At 40.1% G+C, this 22,765-nt stretch overlaps 1 protein-coding gene across 1 annotated transcript in view; it reads right to left on the bottom strand.

Moving 5' to 3' along the window:
• The window catches only part of MTHFD1L (methylenetetrahydrofolate dehydrogenase (NADP+ dependent) 1 like), a 139,007-nt gene that overhangs the window by 34,786 nt on the left and 81,456 nt on the right, over positions 1–22,765 (bottom strand). The window contains exons 21-26 of the mRNA XM_026044411.1: positions 22,033–22,172; positions 19,787–19,828; positions 17,641–17,741; positions 16,882–17,059; positions 7,278–7,385; positions 5,752–5,904 (exon numbers count right to left, since the gene is read on the bottom strand). Of these exons, the coding sequence (XP_025900196.1) occupies positions 5,752–5,904; positions 7,278–7,385; positions 16,882–17,059; positions 17,641–17,741; positions 19,787–19,828; positions 22,033–22,172 (722 nt within the window). The remainder of the gene's footprint in view (positions 1–5,751; positions 5,905–7,277; positions 7,386–16,881; positions 17,060–17,640; positions 17,742–19,786; positions 19,829–22,032; positions 22,173–22,765) is intronic.

Below are 22,765 nucleotides of genomic sequence, written 5' to 3'. Positions count from 1 at the left end.
CCTGACAAGGGCAAGCCGTTAACAACCACGCTGAAGAAAACTGCTGCACAGCGTGAAGATCTAACCAGGGTTCCAGCATCACTTACACTTGTCCACACCGGGCAGGCACTGCCCTTGATCAACAGATCTGTGCTGCCTGAGCCGACATGCCGAGTCAATTAACCTTAACTGAAAACTTCTGCTGCAGCACTTGTGATCTACGTGCAGCAGCTTCCTAAATTCCTGCCCAGCAGCCCTCACGTGCAGTACCTTCCACCCAGAGAGCATGTCTGATTGCGCATCTGCACAGAAACACAGCATGGCTGAGGTTGGAAGGGACCCCTAGAGATCATCCAGTCCAACCCCCTGCTCCAGCAGGGACATCCAGGGCACGGGGCACAGGGCGGCATCCAGGCGGGTTTGGAAGATCTCCACAGAAGGAGACTCCACAGCCTCCCTGGGCAGCCTGTGCCAAAGGCTTCTCTCCCTGCACATGCAAAGCAAAGGAGGGTGACTAAAATTACCAGTCTGAAAAAACAGAGGCTATAAAAAATGTCTATTTGGAGGTTTTCTGAGTTGAGGATATCAGTTATTGACTTAAGTGAGATATGAAAGTCATTTTATCCTTGCAAATATCTATCTATTTTAAGAGAACCATTCAGATAAACTATTTTAAGTTAACCTGGACATACATTTATCACTTAAGACCAACAGCTTGAACATAATATTACATTTATCTAGGTGTATTTAATCAAAAAATCTCTAGAAAAAAACAAACAAGGAAAAGTCACTGGTACAAGTAACATATGAGGCTCTTTTTTTTTCATTAGAAAAGGTTTATTTTCAAATGTTTAGAGCCAAGTGTAAACTTTTGCATAATAATTTCCTCTAATAAAGTTTAAAATACAGCAAGATAGGAAAATACATAAAATGGGCATTCAACAAGGAGAACTATGTTTACAATAGTCTTCTTGGAATTGCATGCAATAGAAGTTGTATAAAAAACTCCAATTAATCTAAACAATAAATAGTTTATGAACTCACAGGCTTTGTTTAATTTTGTAATATGTTGTCTGTATAGACTGTATAGAATTTTTGAACTATCATTTGAATACATAATTTTCTATCTACTTTTCAAAGTTACACAGATGATATTAAATTTGTCAGGCCAGCTAAACTTTATTGTTTCTGTGTCCTGTTTCAGATAATCCTTACTAATCAGCAAGGCATTTTCTACTCTCCTAGAACTACATCCATCAATTTCTCCCATGACTTCTTCCTGGCCAGACTTTAGGCCGTGTCATTGCTTCAACTCAGAATTTTGGAATTTCTTCAAGTCTCTCTTACCCTTGTGGCTTTTGCTTCAGTACACTTCTCCAGTTCTCCATGTAGGTCCTGGATACATCCTTGAATCATTTCACAAGATATCTCCTCCCACTGGCACAACTCTCAATTTAACTTCTTTCCTTTCCAGAAATCTCCACCCTGTCAGTGCTCCCTTCTTCTATCCTCATCTTCTCACCACTAAAATCAGGATCAATCCTAACTCTTAACTCTCTCTTGGTCAACACACCTGGGGTGTTTCCAACGGCTGCCACATAGCCCTTTTCGTTTGAATCCTTTCCCTCTTCTATTCAGCCAAATCATTTATTCAGGTCCTATTTTTTGGCCTTGGCTATGGCAATCCCCTCTGTATAATAGAGAAAATCCCACTCCCCTTCTCTCCAATAACTACTACACCTACTGTAACAAATAAAAAGGCAGCTCATCTAATACAGTATGGAATTTTATTTTCCTGTTAGCACTTTTCAGTCTGGAACTAGATAATCGCCAAAACGTATTTCCCACATGAGTTTAAATTCATAGCTTTTCTCTTCCCATCCTTGCTTCTCATTTCTGTTAATTTTTCTCCACTTGCTCCACTGGGAAACTGCCAATGCTCTTCAGGGGGGCCAGGACACCCACTCATGCTCAAAACACTTGCTCTCAAAACAAGCATCCCTGTTAAGCTCTCAGCCACTGCAAAGGAAGAAATTCATTTAACCTGGCACTGTATTTTCCTTCTCTATTTATTCATGAAGGATACCTTCTTCACTATATACAGGTAACACCTCACCAGGACAGCCCTGGCTCTCACCTTTGAATGACTTGGGGCTTTAGCATTCCCATAAGCCCTACTGGGTTATCCCCAAGAATCCTTGCCCAGAGGATATAACCTCAGAACTAATTCCAACAACTCTACGTGTGTCCCCTCTGGAAGAAGAACTGATATTCTTGTAACACGGACTGCTCTTCAGCTGTGTCGATAAGCATCGCTTTAACTTTAACTAGAGTTTTGGAGGTGCTGTGGCTGCAAAGACTCGATGTATTTTCACTCGGTTCTTGTCAGTAATATTAATCCATTAAAACTGAAGTGCAAGGCAGGAAGGGAATAAATAGTGGGTATTTGAAAACCTCACTGTGTTTCAAACAGAGCTAAATTACTTGCAACGGTAATTCAGCAAAGTGCTGCTGCACAAGGACAAGAGAAGGCCAAGGTTTACTCCTCGGAGCAGCGTGTATCCTTGCTCTGCACATCCCATAAAAGAGGGCTACAGAAGCGTGGCTCAGCAAACGTGAGAAAGCACTCAACTGCTATGGCGTTTGGGGGGTGTGTGGGGGGAAAACACACGGACTACAAGAATCTAATAATTCTCCACCCAAGCATTGCTAGTGAATGAGCTCACTGGTTTCCTCCACGTACTCCAGCAGCCTTCCTGCCATCACTCCGTCAAGCCAAGCAATGATGTCAACCGTCCACCTGCGAGAGTGATGCAGCCCCCGGGTCAGGGTCACAGAGAGCTCCGATAAAAGCCGTGCCAGTGGTAATTAAATGCACCTCTTGTTTCACTGCTGATTTCCTCCGATAAGGCTCATGTCATTTTTCCTGGAAAGACTTCCCTGCTTTAAGGGAACCAGAGCCAACTATAATACAAAACAAATATTGCCCGGAGGATATGAAGACAGCGTAACACATTAAATATTTAAGTTTTAAAGAACGTCTGCATATCAGTGCTGGGGTAAATACAAATCTCATTAACCTGCATGTGCTAATGACAAGGTTAAACTACAAATGCTAGTTACTGCAGATGGTTTATAATCCTTAGACAGGTCTAATCTCTTTCATTTGAACTGCTCTTCAGACTGAGGTTATAGAGCTAATTGAAACAGAATTCTAATAACCTAGTTTCTCCACTAAAGGAATTTAGGAGGATAAGATTTTTCAGATTAAAGTGAGAGGTGATCATCCAGTAAAAACCATGCTTTGAGACTAGATTTAGAAATTTAATTAACATCAGAATTACCAACTCAACTTGAATGAATATGTTGTCCCATATTCCAGCATCAGAAATTCTCAGCTGCAAGAAAGATCTAGACAGTTTAGATATTAAGGATCCTCACCCATTACTATGATCCAGCACCTAATGACAGGAGAGGAGAAAAATACGTACTGCCATTCCCCTTCCCTTTACAACAAATCTAGTCTGCTATAACTGGGTGCTTTTCAGCATATGCTGTACAGGATTTCTGTTATCCCTTTACTCATAGGACCTGCCTTCCAGCTACTTCAAGCCTTCATACTTGTATACTCACTTTGTGGTCACAGTCCTTTTCAGGTAGTTTTAGTGGTAAGAGAACTGTCATGGGCAAATCTATGGTTTTTGAACCAACATTAAAAATCTTTCTTGTGTGGTTTAAAAGATACCATTAGTCATAGGACTTAATTGCTGACAAGACAGCACAAACAAATCTAGTGGTGATAAAACAGAAAAAAAAAACCCAAAATTCTTCCAGATATGTTTGTTTCCTAATGATTACAAATATCAATTCTGAAAGAGTCAACAAAGTAGAGCTCTTGCTATAAATTTATTTCCAGAAAAGGACCACTGGACACCATTATGTATTGTATATACAGCTAAATGTACTTGTCACGTCAGTTCTTCCAATCCCACATTCCCAAGTGTTTGCAATATTTTCCAAACAATCATTCCTCAATGCCTGTCCATGAAGATTTTCAGCTCTTTGGGATCACAGCTCTTTGGGATCCACATCTTTGTGTTTACACAGTAGCTTTTCCTACAAACTCTGCTGGAGTACCTAGTTCTAGAAGTACATATGCTGCCCACCTAGCGCCTGGCATGAGAAAAGCTTCTTGGATATACTACCTCTCACTAAAAAAGGTAGAACATAGTTTTTACAACATCTCCTCCAGAAGGAAATATTCTCTACAAGTTTCTGGTTTGAGTTGGCAAACCAAAATGAGAGATATTCCTTCACAGTTTTGTCAGTATTGGTCCTAAGGACAGCTCCTGTGGATGTACGAGGCTGACCTGCAGCCAGCTTGTGTTGAAGTGTGCAGAACATGATTCACTTTGAACGCTCCACCCAAGAACATTTCACCCCAACATCCTATGGAACAGCCGCTTCACGGATTTGAAGCAACTGCAGCACAAAGACACTAGGATTTCTAATGATTTCCTTTCTTCCTGTCACCAGTAATCGGAAGTTTGGTCTTACACAATACACAAACACTTTGTATCACCTGGTACCTGATCGAGGCTGGACATAACTGCCTGCCCCTTGCTGTGCTCCCCTTCTGGTGGATGCACACACTGTGGCCACACAGATGGAAAGCACATCCACAGTGCAGCAAGTTAGAGTGACACAGTTTCCTGAACTTCAGGAACTCTCCTGGTCAGAAAGTACTTCCTTCCTTGTTTCAAACACTTGATTGTTTCAGAGGGAATTCAGAACAATAGATTTGAAACTTTCAGCCTTTCCCAAGTGTACTGCTGCTCAAGGAAACCGGGCCATGCTCTGGGAAGATGAGATAACACAGGCAGAGTACTCTTTTCCGGAAATGCAATAGCTTTTGCATCCCTTTCCTAGCACCATCCCATGAATCAGCTACATGTTAGTAATAATTCATGTTATGAGATGTCAGATACAGTTCAACTATTGTTTGAAATAAGATGTGCGTGGGTTGGCAAAAAACGTAAGCTAAAGGGAGTACCTTCTCAGTTACTCTGATAAGTCATGTCAGAGAGGAAATGTCAAGAACTTCCTCATCTGAGCCGCTACTTTTAAGGAACAGGTAGTAAGGAAGAACTTTTAGTACCTCATACTTTAAATCTCTGAAAAATGTACTGCTACTGCTGTAGATAGAAACCTACGCCCTTCCCACAAGAACTTAATTTCACAGAACAAGCAGAGATGTTTATAAAGACGAGGAATAGATCAGGCTCATTATATTGCACAGAAAAGCAATTATTTTTTAGTGTATTTTTTCCTAACACAATTGCACTCATCTAAGCACAATACAAAATGCTTCACATTGATGGATGAAAGAAAGAGTATTTAAAAAATAATCATGAAACTACAGTATTTTTGTAGGCTGTGGATGAGTAATGTAAGGCAACAGACACGAAAATAGTATTTGATAGAGGATTAGGTTTCCAAAGTATTTTAGGATAAATATGAAACATTAGAAAGAGTAACAAAGGCCAAGAGGAACTCTTTCAGACATGGTAGTCGAAACTCTTATGTATGATATCAAATGCTCCTCATCCCCTTTCACTATCAATGTAGAACTACAAGATTTGGCAGGAGAAAATCTTGAAAAGTGAGAACTCACCTGGTTCTACAGATTATTTTGAGAGGCAGAAAGGAAATATACATCCCTGTCATGATCAAAGGGAGGGGAGTCATCAAGTTGCAATACTCTGCACTCACCGTTCCTACCAAAGGGTAGATGAATCCAGCTCCAATGCTGGCCCGCACATCACTGATCGGCAGAATGAAACCGGTGGGAACACCCTTCCTCTCAGGCTGATGGGAGAGGGATAGGTGAGTTTTTGCCATACAAATGGGAAGATTTCCAAATCCCTGATAAAAGAGGGGGGCAAAAAAAAGAAAAATACTTTCAACGTTACAAGATTACAGTAAAGACAGGATACCTTTCCACTTTGTTATCAGTATGTTCTGTAGATCAGAAAAACGATATAACAATAATGAATCTGTTTGCTCTTCCTGGGCAAACGGGGATGCAATTCAGCAGGCTGGGGGGAGAGACCTGGTACCGGAGGGAGTTGCCTCTGCAGCCCAGTGCTGAGGGCAATCCTTTAAAAACATTTGAAACTACTTCCAAATACAAATAATATTTAGACAAAAAATGGACTACTGCTACAAACTGGAGTTGGAAAACACAAAGAAATGAAATATTCTACTTGAAGTATGCTAAGCAAGTTTCTTCTCCACCCAGAAACCAAACATCACTCTCTGAATATTTGCATTTTAGAGAAGATGGCTATACTTCTGCTTGCCCAAGTTGATAAAGTATACTTAGGATTTTTTCCATAGCATATGACCCACATTTTCTATTTCCTAACAGAAAGACTGCAGTCATATCTTCTAGCAGAAATTTCTCCTTCTACAGTATATACGCTCACCTCTCCAAATGGTTTCAGTTGTGACATACCCCTTCCCCACATGCTTTAAGAATCGTGATCTACTTCATTTATCATGTAATCCTTCTAGCACTTAGAGCCCCTTGAAAAAGACATGAACAGCAGAGAAACAAAAGATTTTAAAAGTACGAGGAGCTTTGTTATTAGAATACACAGTTGTGCATAAGACTTTTTGCATTTGCAAACATGCACACATTTTTGGCAGGTACAAATGAACACTTATGCTAAGATTGGGCACACCTGTTAGGAGCTAGCTATGCAGATGTGGAGCTACATATTTAAAACAGAGAACATTATTCTTCTGCGTGTCTGTCATTTCAATTTTATTAAGATATTCTAAACAGGCATCGACTTTACAGACATCTTTTGACACCTAAAAATTGTTTCATAATTAGAAAGAAGAGATGAGCAACTCCCCAGCAAACTGAGCTGCAATTTGAAGTACACTAATATCTACAAGACTTGAAGGAAAGAAATTCTGCCTATGAATATTAAAAGGGAATATTTTATAGTAATCCACAATGAAAGAGCCTTAGCACAACTGAAATTTGTGTAAGGAGTAAGAAGAAAAGGACTTTGCTCCAGGAGTTGCAGGAAAGTCGCAAGCTAAACACTCAAAGATATGTGCTCTTTTACAGAAGATAGCTTACAAAGTCAAACTCATTTTGTCCTATCTAATCTAAAAGAAACCACCTGTCTTTTAGCAAAGCTGGGCTAAAAACTCCCCTCCAAACTGCAAATTTTGTGAAATCTAGGCTGTCCCAAGGCTCACATTACCACCAGTGCTCTTACCTGCCGGCTGTAGCGATCCACTTGCGACTGTGCAGCAGGAGACAACTCTATATCCTGAGCTCCATACACCTTCTGAGCAATGATCCGGATTTTTTCAACAATAGGAAGCTGCAGATACATGGAAACAATACAAATCTGAACACTGGCAAAGAATAACTATGATCCTTTTATTCCCACAAGGGTAAGAAATTGGTTCAGGAATAACAAACTTATGAGTCTATGAGTAATGGTGAACGCTTTCCAAGAAATAATGCTTTCTCTGCAAAGATATGTCAGGTGAACCTAAGTGTTTGTGTCAGGCTTACGCTTTTTGCATTTCTGATTATATTTGAGAAAATCAAAGTTTAAAGTAGTCTGACTATTCATACTCCAGTAATAGAGAAATCACAAGGAAAACAATGGTCGCATCCCACCCTTTCAAAGAGCTAAAATGTAGGACTGTTTAAAGTTACTAAGACTCAAGTAAAATCTCTCACTCACATAAGGAAATTCAAAGTGACATCTAAACACAGGCCACAAGACACCTTTTGAAACAAGCTGACAGCATGATCATTGTAGCATAATTGGGTGGAATAACATCACATCCCTTATTTCAGGCGCTACAACAGAAGCAACTTAAAGACAATTGGAGGTAACACATCACAAACATCCTGAGTTTAATTCTTAATTAAGTACTAAACTGAAAAGATTATTTTAATGGCCTGGATAACCATCACGATGAAACTTCCTCTAGGTTCATTATCACGGTACCTTCATGTCCACTGCAGTTACGAACACAGCATAAGAAATGCAAAACATCTCTGCCACGTCACCTCTTCAGTGCTGTTTACATGCAGTGAAGGACTAACAGCAAGAGCAAAAGCTCCACTTCTGGGTTTACATCTGTAAACCAGTATCAAACCCAACAACTTTCTCCTTAAATCTTGTTAACTTCATTGAGATGGAGATCTTCATTTAGATTCAGTTTGCATTTGCCTTGAAATATTTCAACCTAATTTGACAGTAACACGGTCACTGCAAACCCCCTCCAGCAATGACAGTTCTAGTTTCCAAATAAAATCCAGCAGGGTTCTGGCTTGCATCAGAGCAGGCTCCTTTAATGACAGCGCTGGCATTCTGCTTCTCCTCAGGTTATGCTAAATATCTTGCATGACGGAGTGTGAGCTGGAGAGTGAAACTTTTTTTTTTAGTTAGGATTTGAGATACTTATTTGACCACCAAGCACACCAAAAACGTTGTGACTTTAACTTGGGAAGAATTAAGAGCTAAAGCAGCAGATAGGAGAGAGCAAACTGCTATCAGGAATGATTTTATGGGGCAGAGTGCCATGCCCCTGCCAGGCACACACATCTTTTGGTGAGGTGCAACCCAGCATCACGCCACAGAAGAGTTTGAGGCCACTTAACCTCGCTTGCAAACTGTGGCACACACGCTCATTTTAACACAGCCCATTTACCTGCACATTCTCAGGCATGCTTCATTCCTCAAGTTTCAGGAGCAGGGGAAGGAATACACTACACTGTGCTCAAGGTCCACCTGTTTTCCAGCATTTAGTGGGATTTTTTTAGGGATCACCTATTTAGAATCACAGCGTAGCAGCATTTCAAGCATTTCATGGATACCTGTGTTAGTGGGTATCAAGTAATACAGCTGGGCAGTTTTGTTTTAATTTAGTTAAAATATTTTCCAAAGAAAAGCCACTGGTATTTCACATGAGATACACAAATTAACTTGAAAACAACTTAGTGGTTTTTTTATCTGAGAGAAAGAGGTAGTAATTGAAGAGATTTTTAAACATTTGTTACCACAGAACTTAAGATGTTTGCAAGATACTTGTAAGAACAAATCTAAGTTCTTTTTCTCTGGTCTTTAAGGGCAACTTTAGCTTTAGGTTTTCAAGAATACTGTTGAGTACTCAATACTTCAATCTAGAAATCTTCTCAATGACGGGACTAAAGATTGACCATATTCTCCTGCTCATTTCATTTAAGCAAGGCTGTGAACATTATGCAACTACCTGCATTTATGTGGAGAACAGGTGATACACAATAGAAATATTCAACCACTCTAGTCTAAATTTTGATATAAATTGACTTTACAGATACACAATTAAGTATTAGTACTAATGCAGAATGGCAAATTCAGAGAACTCATTTCAAATTCTATTTTAGCTTCTTAGGCAAACGTGCCATGAAATACTTGGCACACTTGCTACTTGTAAGTTTATCATGAACGTGACAAAAAGTGCTACAGGGTCACACTGTATGAATATCTGCTGATGCCTAGAGGGCTTTGGTGTTGCTCTGAGAAACAGCAGGTCTTCCTAGCTCTGCTAGAGACCATGTGCATTTCAGACATCTCACACGTTTGGAGCTACCGAAGCCATATGCTACTTCTGAGCTAGGCAGAAACACAAACACTTGCTAAGGCTGCCTAGCACCCACTCCATAAAAAGGATTATCTCCTCAGCTGAAGCCTAACAAGTGCTACCGCAAAGGTGTGCGGACCACTTCTGTAAAAACAGTATCTGTGCTGTGGTACATTTTATGATTTGATATTTGATTATATGATTTGAAGGCACGGAAAAAGCACTGATGAGGAGGACAGTCTGTCATTCTCAAGATTAAATTCATTAATGAAGATAAAATCTCACCAGTGTTGCCTGCCATTCAGTCTTGCCATATGACTGCTTTCTGGCCAAGTCATAGTGTTAGGCAGCTTGGTGCTGTTTAGTGCACAATATTCTTCTTTCTAATATTATCAACAAGATACTTTGCAGCAGAAGGCAATTAAATATGACTTTCATTTCTGCTAGCCTTTCTCATTCCTTTCTTCATCTCTTCCTTTAGGTCTAAGAGCAGGCTGCAGATCACCATTTTCTCCAGGTATTGCTCACATTCACCCTTCTGCACCCAGAGGAGAGCATGACTGTCTGTCCAGAGAAAGAGATCCAGGTTACAAAATAACTCTGGAAAAAGGGGCTATTTTAACCCAGATCAGTGTTAGAATTACCCAGTCATCCGCCCAAGCCACACAGAAGTGTTATACCAGTGTTATACAGTGTTATACTGTATACTGAGAGGAATCTGCACAAGTGGGCTGGAGCTGCTGAAATCAGTCTTACTGCCTCAAGTCAGCATCTCATGAAATTACACTTTTTACACGTCAGTGAAATCACACTGAAGTCTTTAAACATTGACTTCAGTCCCACTCTATATAATATTACAGGTTGCTTATTTATCGTTTCTCAACCACCTCTGTTTTAATAGAGATTCTTAAAATAGTCTAAAATTCAAGGCAGTCGCACTTTTCCTTTTTTTTCATATTTTGCCTTTGCTGAAAACACTAATAAAGAATCACTGGTTGACTAAGTGAAACAGTATGTAGGCATCACTCATGTCTCTCTTGGGAACGTTGCCAAATGCAAACATATGATGGGAGTGTGGCTGAAGGTGCTGCGTGAGGTGACAAAGTGCAGCACTAAAGCAAGAGCTGACTCTGCACATTCGGACTCCTACTTCTAGCTTTTCCCTCGGATAAAATCAAAACACATTTATTAAACTATCTGTATATTGTGGTTCCAGGAGATCTGCAGCTAACAAAAGGATTCCCAAGTCTTTAGCACTCCTCTTCCTTTGTTGGCACAGCATGAGATTTTTTTTTTCATTCGCTGAAAAGCATATTCAGTCAAGTTGAACAGTTTGCGAATCAACACCTAAGCCCGAGGCCTTAGAGTTATTTCCCATTTCCCCACCTCTGAAATCCCAGCCTCATGGAAAGAATGAGAAAACAATGAAATAAACCATAAATTTGCAGTGCTGTCCTGAGTCTACACACACACATACAGAGGAAGAGACGAAATGGAAGAAACCAAGAGGCCTGATACTGAGGAGACAAAACGCCAAGCCCCCTCTGCAATCCGTTTGATGGCAGTGGGAGGGAAGCGAGGCTGAAGCAGCACTGGGGGATTTCTCTTTCATGTGGCTTCACTGCGAGATGGCTCGCTAGCAGCGGGGTGGGGGAAGCAGTTTAAAGACTAGCATAACCCTGGAGGGCAGCAGAGCCTGCATTTCAAGATGAGAAATGGTCTTCATCATTTATTAGGAGAAGCTTCAGGAAGGGGCGGCATAGATAACTGTATTTATTCTTACTGCAGCAGTGCTTAGGGGCCTTCCACGGGCCGCATTCCTTCATCACGGAACCTGGTGCTCTGCGGGAAATTTCAAAACAAAAGTCTCTTGTCTCCCAGCCGAAGGAAGAGAGGCCTGTTGGGCCGGTGTGACAGCAGAAACGTGGTGCCTGGCTTCCAAAGCATGGATATCAGTGGAGGAAGAAAAATAAATTCCCTCAACTTCTCCCTCATGTTGAAATGAATGAGCTGACCAGCTTACGAAGAAGAGAAATGGTCTACCTTAACTCATTCTCCTCAAACCCCCCTTCCCCAAAACCTTTCCTAAGGGATAGGAACCTTTCTTTGCCCTGCCTTCCTTCTCTCCCTTGCGCCGGGGAGCCACGTCCCTCCTGACCTCTGCTCACTCCCCATTTCACCTCTCAGAGCTCACTCTTGCTGTGTGAGGTTGTGGGCAGAAGGCTGAAATCTTCTGCACTGAGAACTGCAGCTGGCAGTGTCCTCTGGTTTGATGCTCCCCTTAGCCCCGAGCGACCTGGTGTCTCTGATGGTGGAAGCCAGCACCAGAAGAAACGAGCTGAGTGGCAGCAGGCACCATGTAGCCACAGCACAACAGAGGCAACCACCAAAACCAGCGGCCAGCGTGCTCCGGATTTGTCCGAGTTACTATCGCACCCCCAGCAAGGGAAGAAAGGCCCCGTGCCAAAGCTGCCGACCGTGCGAAGCGCTGCTCAGCCTCCCGGCAAGGGCTGGCCCCGAGCGGGTACCGCGGGGAACCCTGGCTCGGCACGCCAAGCCCTGCAGTCGGCCAAAATATTTGCGGGAGCAACCTTCGCAGTCTAACTTGGGAGAGGTTTTCATTTCTTGGGATGTCACCTCAAGGCAGAGCAACAGCAAAATGGACATCCTATGAAGAATCTGGATGACTGGAAGATTTTCACCACCTTTCTTTTGTGACCTTCACATTCTTCAATATAGTTTCCCCGGGAAGCATCAATCAGCTCATTTGAAGCTCATCATGTCCACCTTTTAGGGACAATGCTGAATCTCTTCCTAACCTTGACTCCTGCCAGGATCCCCTGTATTTACTCACGCCATATGCCTGTCCTTCACCTCCCCTCTGCCTCCTGGAGCTTCGGCCCGTGCAGGTCCAGCTGCTTTGCAGGAAGGACTAATGTTTCTCACAAATAACTGGCGCCTGCCTTCATTCAGAGGGTTGAGGAGGGCTGCTGCAGTCATGAGAGAGTTCAGCACAAGAGCAGAGATGAGACCCTAAATGCTTCCTTTCATAAAGCACAGACATTTCACTGTGCTGCATAGCAAAAGAAGATAGGTTACTCTCCAGGCAAGCATTCATGGGGAACACAGCTTCTTTGCTTCTCCCCCCTCCCTAAGAACAACCACTGGAGCCACAGAAATTTAGGAATGGGATGTGTATGTTTCCATCCTATCCTATCCTCCCCCCAAGTTATCTAAACTTACTTTTAATAGGTCGGTCAGCTAACTTTGAGTAATAGCTTTTTACTGTAACTTCAAGACACATACTTCAAGAAAAGTGAACCTAGAAAGGAAGTCTACGCTGATAAGAGAGTTGATATTTTGATATTTTCCATATGTAGAAAGAATATATATCTAAAGAAAATAAAGTGCAGATTGCTTCATAGAGAGTTCAGGAGGCCTTTACAACAAACCCATTCCTTCTAACACTGAAGGGAAATACTTATTAAGAAGCTGAATCAACAATAAAAAAAGAAGGGTTAATATACAGTGTGGACAAAATTCTGCATTAAACCCCCACACTAAAATACTTATTCCTACTACTGCTAATAATCTTCTGAACTATGCTATAACCTCCCAAGTCTATCATATAAAAAAATCTAGCCTTGCTCCTGACTGCCCTTCTCACCCTGCAAGGTTCCCAAGCCTCAGGCCTAACGCTGCAAGCATTATTATCGGCTTATGTCCTTTTCTTGTACTTTTAAAATAACAATGCTAGAATTATTTGTCAGAGGCCACTTCTTGTACTTGACCCATGAAAGGATATTGTCCTTTCATACACACGCACTCCCAAAATCATATATGCAGCTATTCTTCATGAAAGAAACTGTTTCAAAAAGTGCTTGAAACTTATCTTGTTCTCATCTCTGCTATTGAAAAACAATTCCATCTAATGCTGCTTGTCAAGCTGCTAGAATCAAAAAGTAGTAAAATAAAATGTTACAAGTATCAGCTGCTAAGATAAAAACAAAAACTTGCCTGCTTACAGAAATAAATTAAAGAGAACTTGAAAGGCAAGCCCGAAGTGCAACTGTGCAACACAGTGCACTGTGCCATAGAGAGACATCTGAGGGAGCTTGAACAAAGTATGTATGTAAAGTAAGTATGTAAGTATGAAAGTATGTAAGCACTACAGAGAGTAAAAGAGTAAAATCTGATGAAGCTTTCCAGACTGAGCAAAAATAATGTACCTATAGAGAGATGGATTAAAAGAAAAATTAGAGTAAACTTAGAAACAGATATGAAAGAAGTGGTAGTTGTCTTCTATAGACTATTTCCTCCCTCAACTTTTCCAGAGGGAGAAGAAAAAAAAAAAAAAAAAGAACAAAAAAAAGAAAAATCCAGCAGCACACCTTATCAAGTTTGAGGTATCCAGGACTTAAAAGTATTCAAGCAATCAGATGAACAGGGAAGCGTCTGGAAAGATGAGGAATGGCACTACATCATTTCACTCATGTTCCCTTCAGGTCAATTGACATGGGGAAAACATCTGTCTGCATCCCATTTTATCGCCTCTTCTGCTTTAATTTTGTATCCAAGTTACTTCTTGGAGCAGTAGGTTTCGTTCTTCAAAACTGCCACACCAAAACATCCTATGACACCTCCAGCACCTGGGCAGGCTCACTGGAAAAGGCTGCATTTGTTTGTGTCTCTATGACTCTGTGAGCATAGTGACCAAAGAACCTGCCGTACTTGCCGAGGCACGGCACTGCTAGTTCACTCTCCTGTCTCAGTTGCTTCAGCGCCCATACTTGCTAAGTAGGAATGAAATGGAAGCTTTAAGTTAACATTTTACTGTTTTTGTTGGCATAAGTTAACATTTTTACAATATTCTCATTTTTTTCATGTTTTTATAAAAATTCTTCAATATATTTTTGAGGTGTGTAATATTTGTGTTTCAGTTGCAGGATATTAAGGTGATGCAAAGACATCATTCATTCCCACTGCGCTAAGATCATGCTGCTTATGTGATAGAGCTCAGGAAGATGTGCTTGGGAAAGACATTAAAGCAGACATCAGTCTCATTTTGTTCCTCCACAGAGGCATTGCAAGCCCCCTACAAATCCTTTCTATCCATTCATTGTGCCAGACTGCTAATTATACAGAGTACAGTAACATTAGAGCTTAAATATGGGATTTATTGAGTTTTAATATGCTATCTCTGTAATGCAAATATCCTATGGGGATGATTAGTAAAGACATTTCTGAGAGAAACTTTTTTTTTTTTTCATTTTATTATGCAAAAAGCACAAAGTGATACCCTTTGTTTCCAGGACAGCTCATTAGAGAAGCTCAGAAAATTAGATACATTTTTCATTGTTTGGCTGTAAAAATGTTACATGGGCAAAAAACTCTGGAAAGATGCCGCAGCACTTTTATTCCCAAGGTATTTCCATCTATTCTGTGAAGTCAATGCTTAATACTAATAGGAATTAGCTGGATTACTGTCATTTGGAAAAATGGTGGGGGAGGTGGAGAAAAGAAATAAAACGGGAGCACTGGAAATGAGGTACATCTCAGGGAGAAGGTGGAGAGTGAGAGACAACAGTTGGGCTTATCTACCTTAGGCTGAACTTTTATCTGGCAAGAGTAATCAAAACAGACACTTCCAGCCATGCAAGAAAAAAAGAAGACAGGGTTTCTGCTGTTTAAAAAAAAAAAATTCAAACATTTTCTAAAATAAAAAAAAAAAAAAAAAAAAAGGAGTACTGTCAACTGAGGCACAGAATCTGAAATTGGGCCAAAAAAGTCCGAAATGACTTTTCCTTGGTACCAGAAAAATCATCTAATGGCCCAAATTTTAACCCACTAACATTTGCATAGTCTGAAAGGCCTTGGGAAATCTATTGTATGGCCTTGGAAATATGTCCCTTCAAATGTCCTGTCTGCACAGTGATATTTCACCCTTGCTTTCAGATGCCTTTTCTGCAGGCTGCTCTTCTGAAGAGCTCTCTTTGCTGTGATGTTACCTTGCAGGCAGCTGCAATGACAAAGCCTCTAAAACTTGTGGAAAAAAAAGAGTCATCATCTCTGGCAGAGTGGGGATCAAAATCTGGCACCAACCAGCCCTTTGTTAAAACCTCTGGCTAGCAGCTAAGCAAAGTGACCACAAAGACCAGGCAAGGATCAGAGGAATGATGTGGAGAAACCCACATTACCTACTCAGTGAAAATCGGAGCACACTGAGTCGGCTCCTTCTGGAGACCATCCAAGGCAAAGGATGACCCACCAAGATGAGTTAGCTCTTTCCTCGGAAAGCTTTGCAAAGCATACAGGAATACAGGACTCATAACAAGATGCTGGAGGAAGAACATTTTGTGTCTATGTAAGCCTTATGGGAGGTTTTAAGGTGACTGTGAGAACAAACGAGACTTACTAGGAGACATTTAGAGAACGGATCAAAGGTAGAGAAAAGAAGGGATCCGGGGGGACTGTGGGGGAAAGAGAACAGGAACTACAGAGTAAATGAGAGGAAATGACTGATCAAGTAAAGGGGAAAATTTGTCCCCTACATTCATTATCCCTGACTTCTGAGTATCTCCTGTGTGGGTCCACTGCCTGCCCTGGATGTCTGTGTGTGACCACTAGCAGACTCCAAGCCAGACTAGCTGGTGAAAAGGAGACCTCAGTGAAAAGGAGCTCTCAGTGACAGTGGGAACTGCAGGGGTTTCTCGGTCCAGGTGCCAGCAGCCAGAGCAGGGCAGGGGCTGCTCCTGATGCAGCCCAAGGGTCTGTGGCCAGGGGCTGGAGGGACCCACATATTGCACGTGCATATTACACTAGCAGACCTCAGTGCTGATCAGGTGGAGAGGAAGAATAGGATGGGGCCAATGTGCCCCATTAAATGCATTTGCATTTTCGATGACTGTTAGGACAATATTCTGGATTCTGAGATCTTCAGAGAGAACATCCTCTCAAAACTCAGTGGATGTTCCCCAACAGATATACTTTTCTGTTAAACAAGAAAGCATCAGGAACATGATTCAGTGAAGTGAGTATCTGGGACTCTCAGCAAGTATTCTATACTACTGGTTAGACAAGTCATAGAGACTGTGTTTTGTCTTCAACTTTTGTGATTTTAGGCCTAGCCAGTCCCTTTTTCCAAGGGGCTGTTTTTATAACGTTGTTCTTGTTTCAAGTCCAACAGTGATACAGCATGCTTTCATTAAAAAATAAATAAATAAATAAAAATCTTACCTCCAAGTTATATAGATATTTGAAACTGCTTTTCTGACTGGCTGCCTTTTCCACAGCTTGAGCTAATTTCACTGCTCCTCTACCACCAGCTGACCAGTGGTTGCAGGGTACAGCATCAAACGCTCCGGACCTCTTGGCAATCTCACAGACCAAATCAACCTCGGCAGGAGAGTCAGTTCTGCCAACCAAACCACTCGGTGTCAAATTTTACTTAATTAGCTCTCTTTTATAATCACATAGGCTTAATCTTATTCTATATATGCAGTTGCAAAGCAAATGTTTTTAGAAATTGTTATATATACATAGTACATTGATACTAAGCACAAATATTTATGTCCTTCATAATTTTATGTTTTATTTAAACTAATGAACATGGTACATTACTACTTCCATAAAATTATATATCATCTCTGTTATTAAAACCTTAAGGAGCAGTGAAAGAGTTAGAAGCCTTTGTATTCATGATGAACAACAGAAACTCGTTAATAGCTCTTTTCTTCATGACAAAACCACTTAAAAAAAAAAAGACAAAGTTTGAAGTGTAACATTAAATAATAGCTTTCTGATATATCCAGGTCTTAATTTAAATTTAAGCAATCTAAAGTATATTTACTTAAATTCCTCTGTCCCCACTGATCATTTTTAAACATACAAATAGGAGACAAAGCAGTAATTCAGGTAGCACATCCATGCCTCCTGCTTAAACTGTAGGTTTAAGCTGTGGATTTACTCTTGTAAGTAATGGAAGAATGGACTTACTTGAAGACATTTAGAGCAACCACAACAGGAACTCCAAACAGCTGAGCAATTTGAATCTGTTTCTGTAGATTACAGCAGCCATCAGCTACCAGCTGGAGGTTCTGTGCAATTCAACAAAAAAGAATGGAAATAGTAAGATGCATCCGCTTTTATCTGGCCAAAGAATTTTCTATAAAGTAAACTGAACATAAACAGGACTGATCCTGACAGTTATAGGCAAGTAAAATGTCTCTAGAGAAAACATTTTTGTGCTTATCCAATTAATTCTCAGTTTAATTAATAAGCAACAGGATTATTTAAGTGACTAAACAGTGCCCAAAACTTGTACATGAACAGACTGCAAGACTAATCCTTTCTGTGACAAGAAAAGACAGTTCAGCTGACGATCATTTGCCAGCAAATACAACGGATGCCAAAAACAGTCTATGGGAGGTTTGCAGAAAACAGTCAGCCTTGTTGCCTGCTGCCCTATTTCTCCTGCTCTGATCAACAGGTGCCCCAAAGAAGATATCCAGGAGTGCAACAGAGATGTGTTGCCAATGGCAGTCACTACCACACGGATGGTGGATCGTTTTTTCTCCTTAGCTACTCTGGTCACCTTGCTGTGATCACCCCCTCATCCTGCTTCTCAGCAGAGCGGTCAGTCAAGAGGTAGAGCAGTCCCCTCACACCTTCCTTCCAGGCTCCTGAGCAGGAGGAAGGCGCTCAAATCATGTGCAAATCAGATCAAATCATGTGCAACATCACACAGCCACAGAGACAACTCTAACTGAAGGCCTGCTAAGCCACAAATGATCATACATATCCCATGACTTGAGTAAGACTCAGTCCACAGAGACTGAGCTGTTAAGACGTACACACTTGAGAGGTTTCAAAATCTTGAGAATATCACACAATGTAAACACTCACTGAGGTCACGGGTACATAAATATGTACACATCTGTAAACGCACAACTCAGAAAATTTACTGCCTTTGCATTTCTCAAGGTGCTACTGACTTAGGTATTGCTGGCTTTGAACTTTCCATTGTCCATGGAAAATACAGCCATTTTTCTGTGGCTGTAGAGGAATGACACAGGACTCTTTCACAGAGGAGTGACATTTAACAAAGGCACAACACCTTTACTGAATCCTTTCTGTCTAAACCGTCTGAAACTATGTTAACTTTAAGATCTGTATTATATGCACAAGATATTAAATGCACAAATAACTGTGCAAATATATTGGAGTTTCCTGCCACAATTAATGTCTATTTCTCTCTTTCTTGAAAACTTTACAAACAAATTACAGCAGAGAGGTGAGACTTAGCACACAGGTATGTTAAATGCACAACCTAGTGTATGTATATTCCAGACAAAACCCCATTAGTAGATTTTGTTATCTACTCTTTCACCTTACACTGTATAGTCCTTGTCTCTACTGCAATAAAACATACATGCTTGGGTGGACAAAACCAAGCAACTTAAACAGCTAATTAGAGGTGTATTCAATTTGAAGGTGATCAGGTTGCAAAACTGTCAGAAACTGGAGGGCAGCAGCTAAAGCCTAAGTAGCTGGCTAAACCACCAGATTTTGTCAATAATGCAGAGACAACGAAAACTTAAAGAACCCAGTCTTGTTTGAAGTGTGGCATGCAATGCCAGACAGGAAGCACAAATAGATTAAACCTGCTGCTTAATGAACAGGTTAGGCTGTCATTAATTTCAGGGAGTGTCATTCCTTCCCCCAGCCATCTCAGATGCCAATTTTGACCTCTGCACTGCTCTGCCCTTGTGCATAAATGCCAGAAATGCTTCTGAGAGGCCGCGTGATGGACTGGAACGAAGAGATGACCAGTCGGAAAGCTCCGCACCCCTGGAAAATTTACTGAAAAAAAAAATATTTTCAGTTGATTCAGTTCCTCGGTCCAATCTACCACCCAGTCACAGGAGGGAAAACACCAAGTGGCTGGGAAAGGTGAGATGGCTTTATCCTACTGGCAAAGCCTGCTCAGGGGCTCTACTGAATGCCAGCATTAGAGCATGCTGTTGCCACCACGGAGGCCACACACTGTCTATGCAGCGGAATAAGATGTTCCATACACCATACTATTTTGTCCCTTTTAAACAAACACTTTTTCCTAGGTTTTTATAATAGTTCTGCTTACCTCTTCTGTGTATTCTTTCTTAAGAGGGGCACCGGCAGTTACCTGGAATAATAAACAGCCATAATTAGTGCAGAATTAAAAGCACATGCCACAGTCTAGGTGGTGAGAAGGGCACTGTGCTGGCTTTCTACTTTCTGTTAATCAGTGCACAGAAAGTGATAGATTGACCACAACTTCTGTTTTACTACAAATTACATTAAAAATTTGCAATTATATTGCAAATACAGCTATACAACTATATTTGTACAATACAGATACATTTACATTTGCAAATGTATTATGAATTATAATTAATTACATTATAATATATCCAATTTTACCACAAATTATGCACAAGGTGAATATCAACACTTCCATTTTCTTTGGTTGGCAAGGTACAGGCAGCCACTCAGAAACTAGAGGTAAATTTTTTTTTTTCTTAAAGAGTAAAATGACTATGTAAGACTAAGAAACAAAAAAAAAACCCCTTCACCATTTCTGTATTTATTAAAGAATTTACTGTATTTGAAATACAGTCTGGCTATTTTAGTAACATGACTGTGTTACTGCCATCAAAACAACTACAGATGATTAAGCTGACTTTTTTTTTTCTAACTTGGATTGATTGGATCCAATCAACTTAAATTGGACCCAACTTAAATTATATTTATTGAATCTTAGTTTTGTCTCAGTAGTGTAAGAATCAAAAAACATCCATTTTGGAGGATAAGTAGGCTGAGCACACCAAACAGAATAAAACTGCAGTTTATCCACAACATTTACACACACATTTGAAGTAGGTTACTCTTCAAAATATATCTATATGCTTGAAGCAACTGCCCACAAATACTTAGTTCAGGACAAGTTCAAGCCAGGAAAGGAACAGAGATGGTATAATGTTATTTAAGCAATCTGTTCTCTGTTACTAGTTTGTGTATTTTGGCATTACGTGAAAAAACAGACAGAAAAAAGTCAAAAGAAAGTTTGCAGAATGAAAAAGGAGGGAGTTGTTAACTTGTCTTCTTTGGACAAGTTAACTAAATTTGACAAATATTATATATATATATATACATTAGATGAACAAAGTTATCTGTATGTAAAAGTTTTCTGTAAGATGATTTGTATCTTTAGAAGGTAAGTTTTAATGCAGTTTCTCATAAAAAAAGACATATGTTTTTGCTGTTAACTGCTCTATCTGTAATATATTACAGGATGCAACTAGTAAATAGTACATAAGATAGAGCTCTGTACCACAAATAAGAGTAGTTTAAGCTGCTTTTAGGACTTAGAAAGTCTTCACTTACATGGATTTCTACATTTACTTAAATAGCTATGAAGACACATGCAAGTCCTGTTTTTGCAAGACTGACTGGTAACACACATAACAATAAACCAGCCTTGAAAATGTATGAAAGAACATAATTTTTTAAAAGTTCCATTAGAAGTGGAAGTTATGTAATTACGCTAACCATTGAAAACGCTGAAAAAGGAGAAGCTCAGCATTTGGTGATTAGCTGTAAGGAAGATGGTGCTTTCCAAAATGTTGTGGCTGTGGAAACAGCTGCTTTTTCACCAATGTGACTGTTTCCTTGGAAGCACCATCCTCTCCCATGCTGCTGGTCAGAAAAATAAGCTGCTTAAGGGTTTTAGTGCCTGCTTGGCTAGCAGAATGCTAGTCTACTTAAATAACTGGGGAGTACTTCTAGGATCAGTCATACGTGCAGATCTCCTAGCTTGAAGAGCAAGAAATGGCACATTGATGACCTTGACACTTGTACAATTGTATCAGTAACCTCATCATCTCTGAGGGAACTAACTTGAGCAGATTAAAAGGACTGAAGGAGTCCCCAGGACTGCAATGAAAGAAATCTCCAAATACTCACTAAGTTCCCTACTTCCACTCAAATACCACAACCTGAACTCTCTTCCTCAGTGGGCAATTTTCCCAGCTTATGACAGCTTTAGTACACTTACAAACGCTATTCACAGATGTGAGGAAAAGAATATGATATTTTATAGCATATTTTTTTCATGCAAACAATCTTCTCTCAGCAAAGTTTAGTATTTCTTCAGAGCTCTTTCATCTCTTTTTCATTCGTGCCTTTCCATTCTTGCATTGCCTTTAGAGCTTACAGCTACACAGTAACTCAAGGAGGACATCTGAACATTGCTGTATGATCTATTCCCAGTATTTCTTAAACCAAGATATTTTACTCATTTCAGACATTAGCAACAATTTTGTTCTCCCAAAAGGTGCAAAAACTTACATTTGGCCCACCTCCATGCATCTTCAAAGCCCTCACTGTAGCAACAAGCACAACCACGCTGGGAACCAAGCCAGAGGATCTGCATTTGATGTTGAAGAATTTCTCCATCCCAATGTCAGCACCAAAGCCAGCTTCAGTTACTGTTAAACATTAAAAAAAAACAACACATAAAATATGCTTTCAGTTAAACACTAAGGGATACTTTTACTTTAGCATACAGTGCACCTAAATATACATCAGCACTCAGTTTTGAATGAACTTTCAAACTGAGTTCTATTTACATTTCTGAGTCCGATTTAAAAAAAAAAAAAAAGCAAGAAAAGATTCCCAACTGAGAAATAAATTCTCCAACTCTTGATAAGTACAATCACTGAGTAGTCACATGGGGGAAAAACAAGCAACACAAATTAATCTGAATTACCAAGACTGAACAAGCATCCGGTCCTCTAAAATAATTATTTCTATATAATTACACTTACAAAATATAACCACACATTAAAAATGTTTGAAAACTCTTACTCATATGAGAATTTTCTGCAATCTACTTTCTTTCTTGGTTTTACTGAAGATGTTCTTTCATCACTAATAATGGACCTAAAACTTTCCTAAACTTGCAGATTTTTTTGCTCACCTCTTGCTTTTCTGGAGTAGATGCTTATTTACAAAAACAAAACAGTATTTATAATCCTGTCCTAATGTTGAACGCAATATTAATATAAATTCTATAAGAAGA

The sequence above is a fragment of the Nothoprocta perdicaria genome, unplaced genomic scaffold (genome assembly GCF_003342845.1).
Source record: "Nothoprocta perdicaria isolate Ctin4 unplaced genomic scaffold, notPer1 scaffold_36, whole genome shotgun sequence".
Taxonomy (NCBI): domain Eukaryota; kingdom Metazoa; phylum Chordata; class Aves; order Tinamiformes; family Tinamidae; genus Nothoprocta; species Nothoprocta perdicaria.
This window is presented reverse-complemented; position numbering and strand designations above follow the sequence as displayed.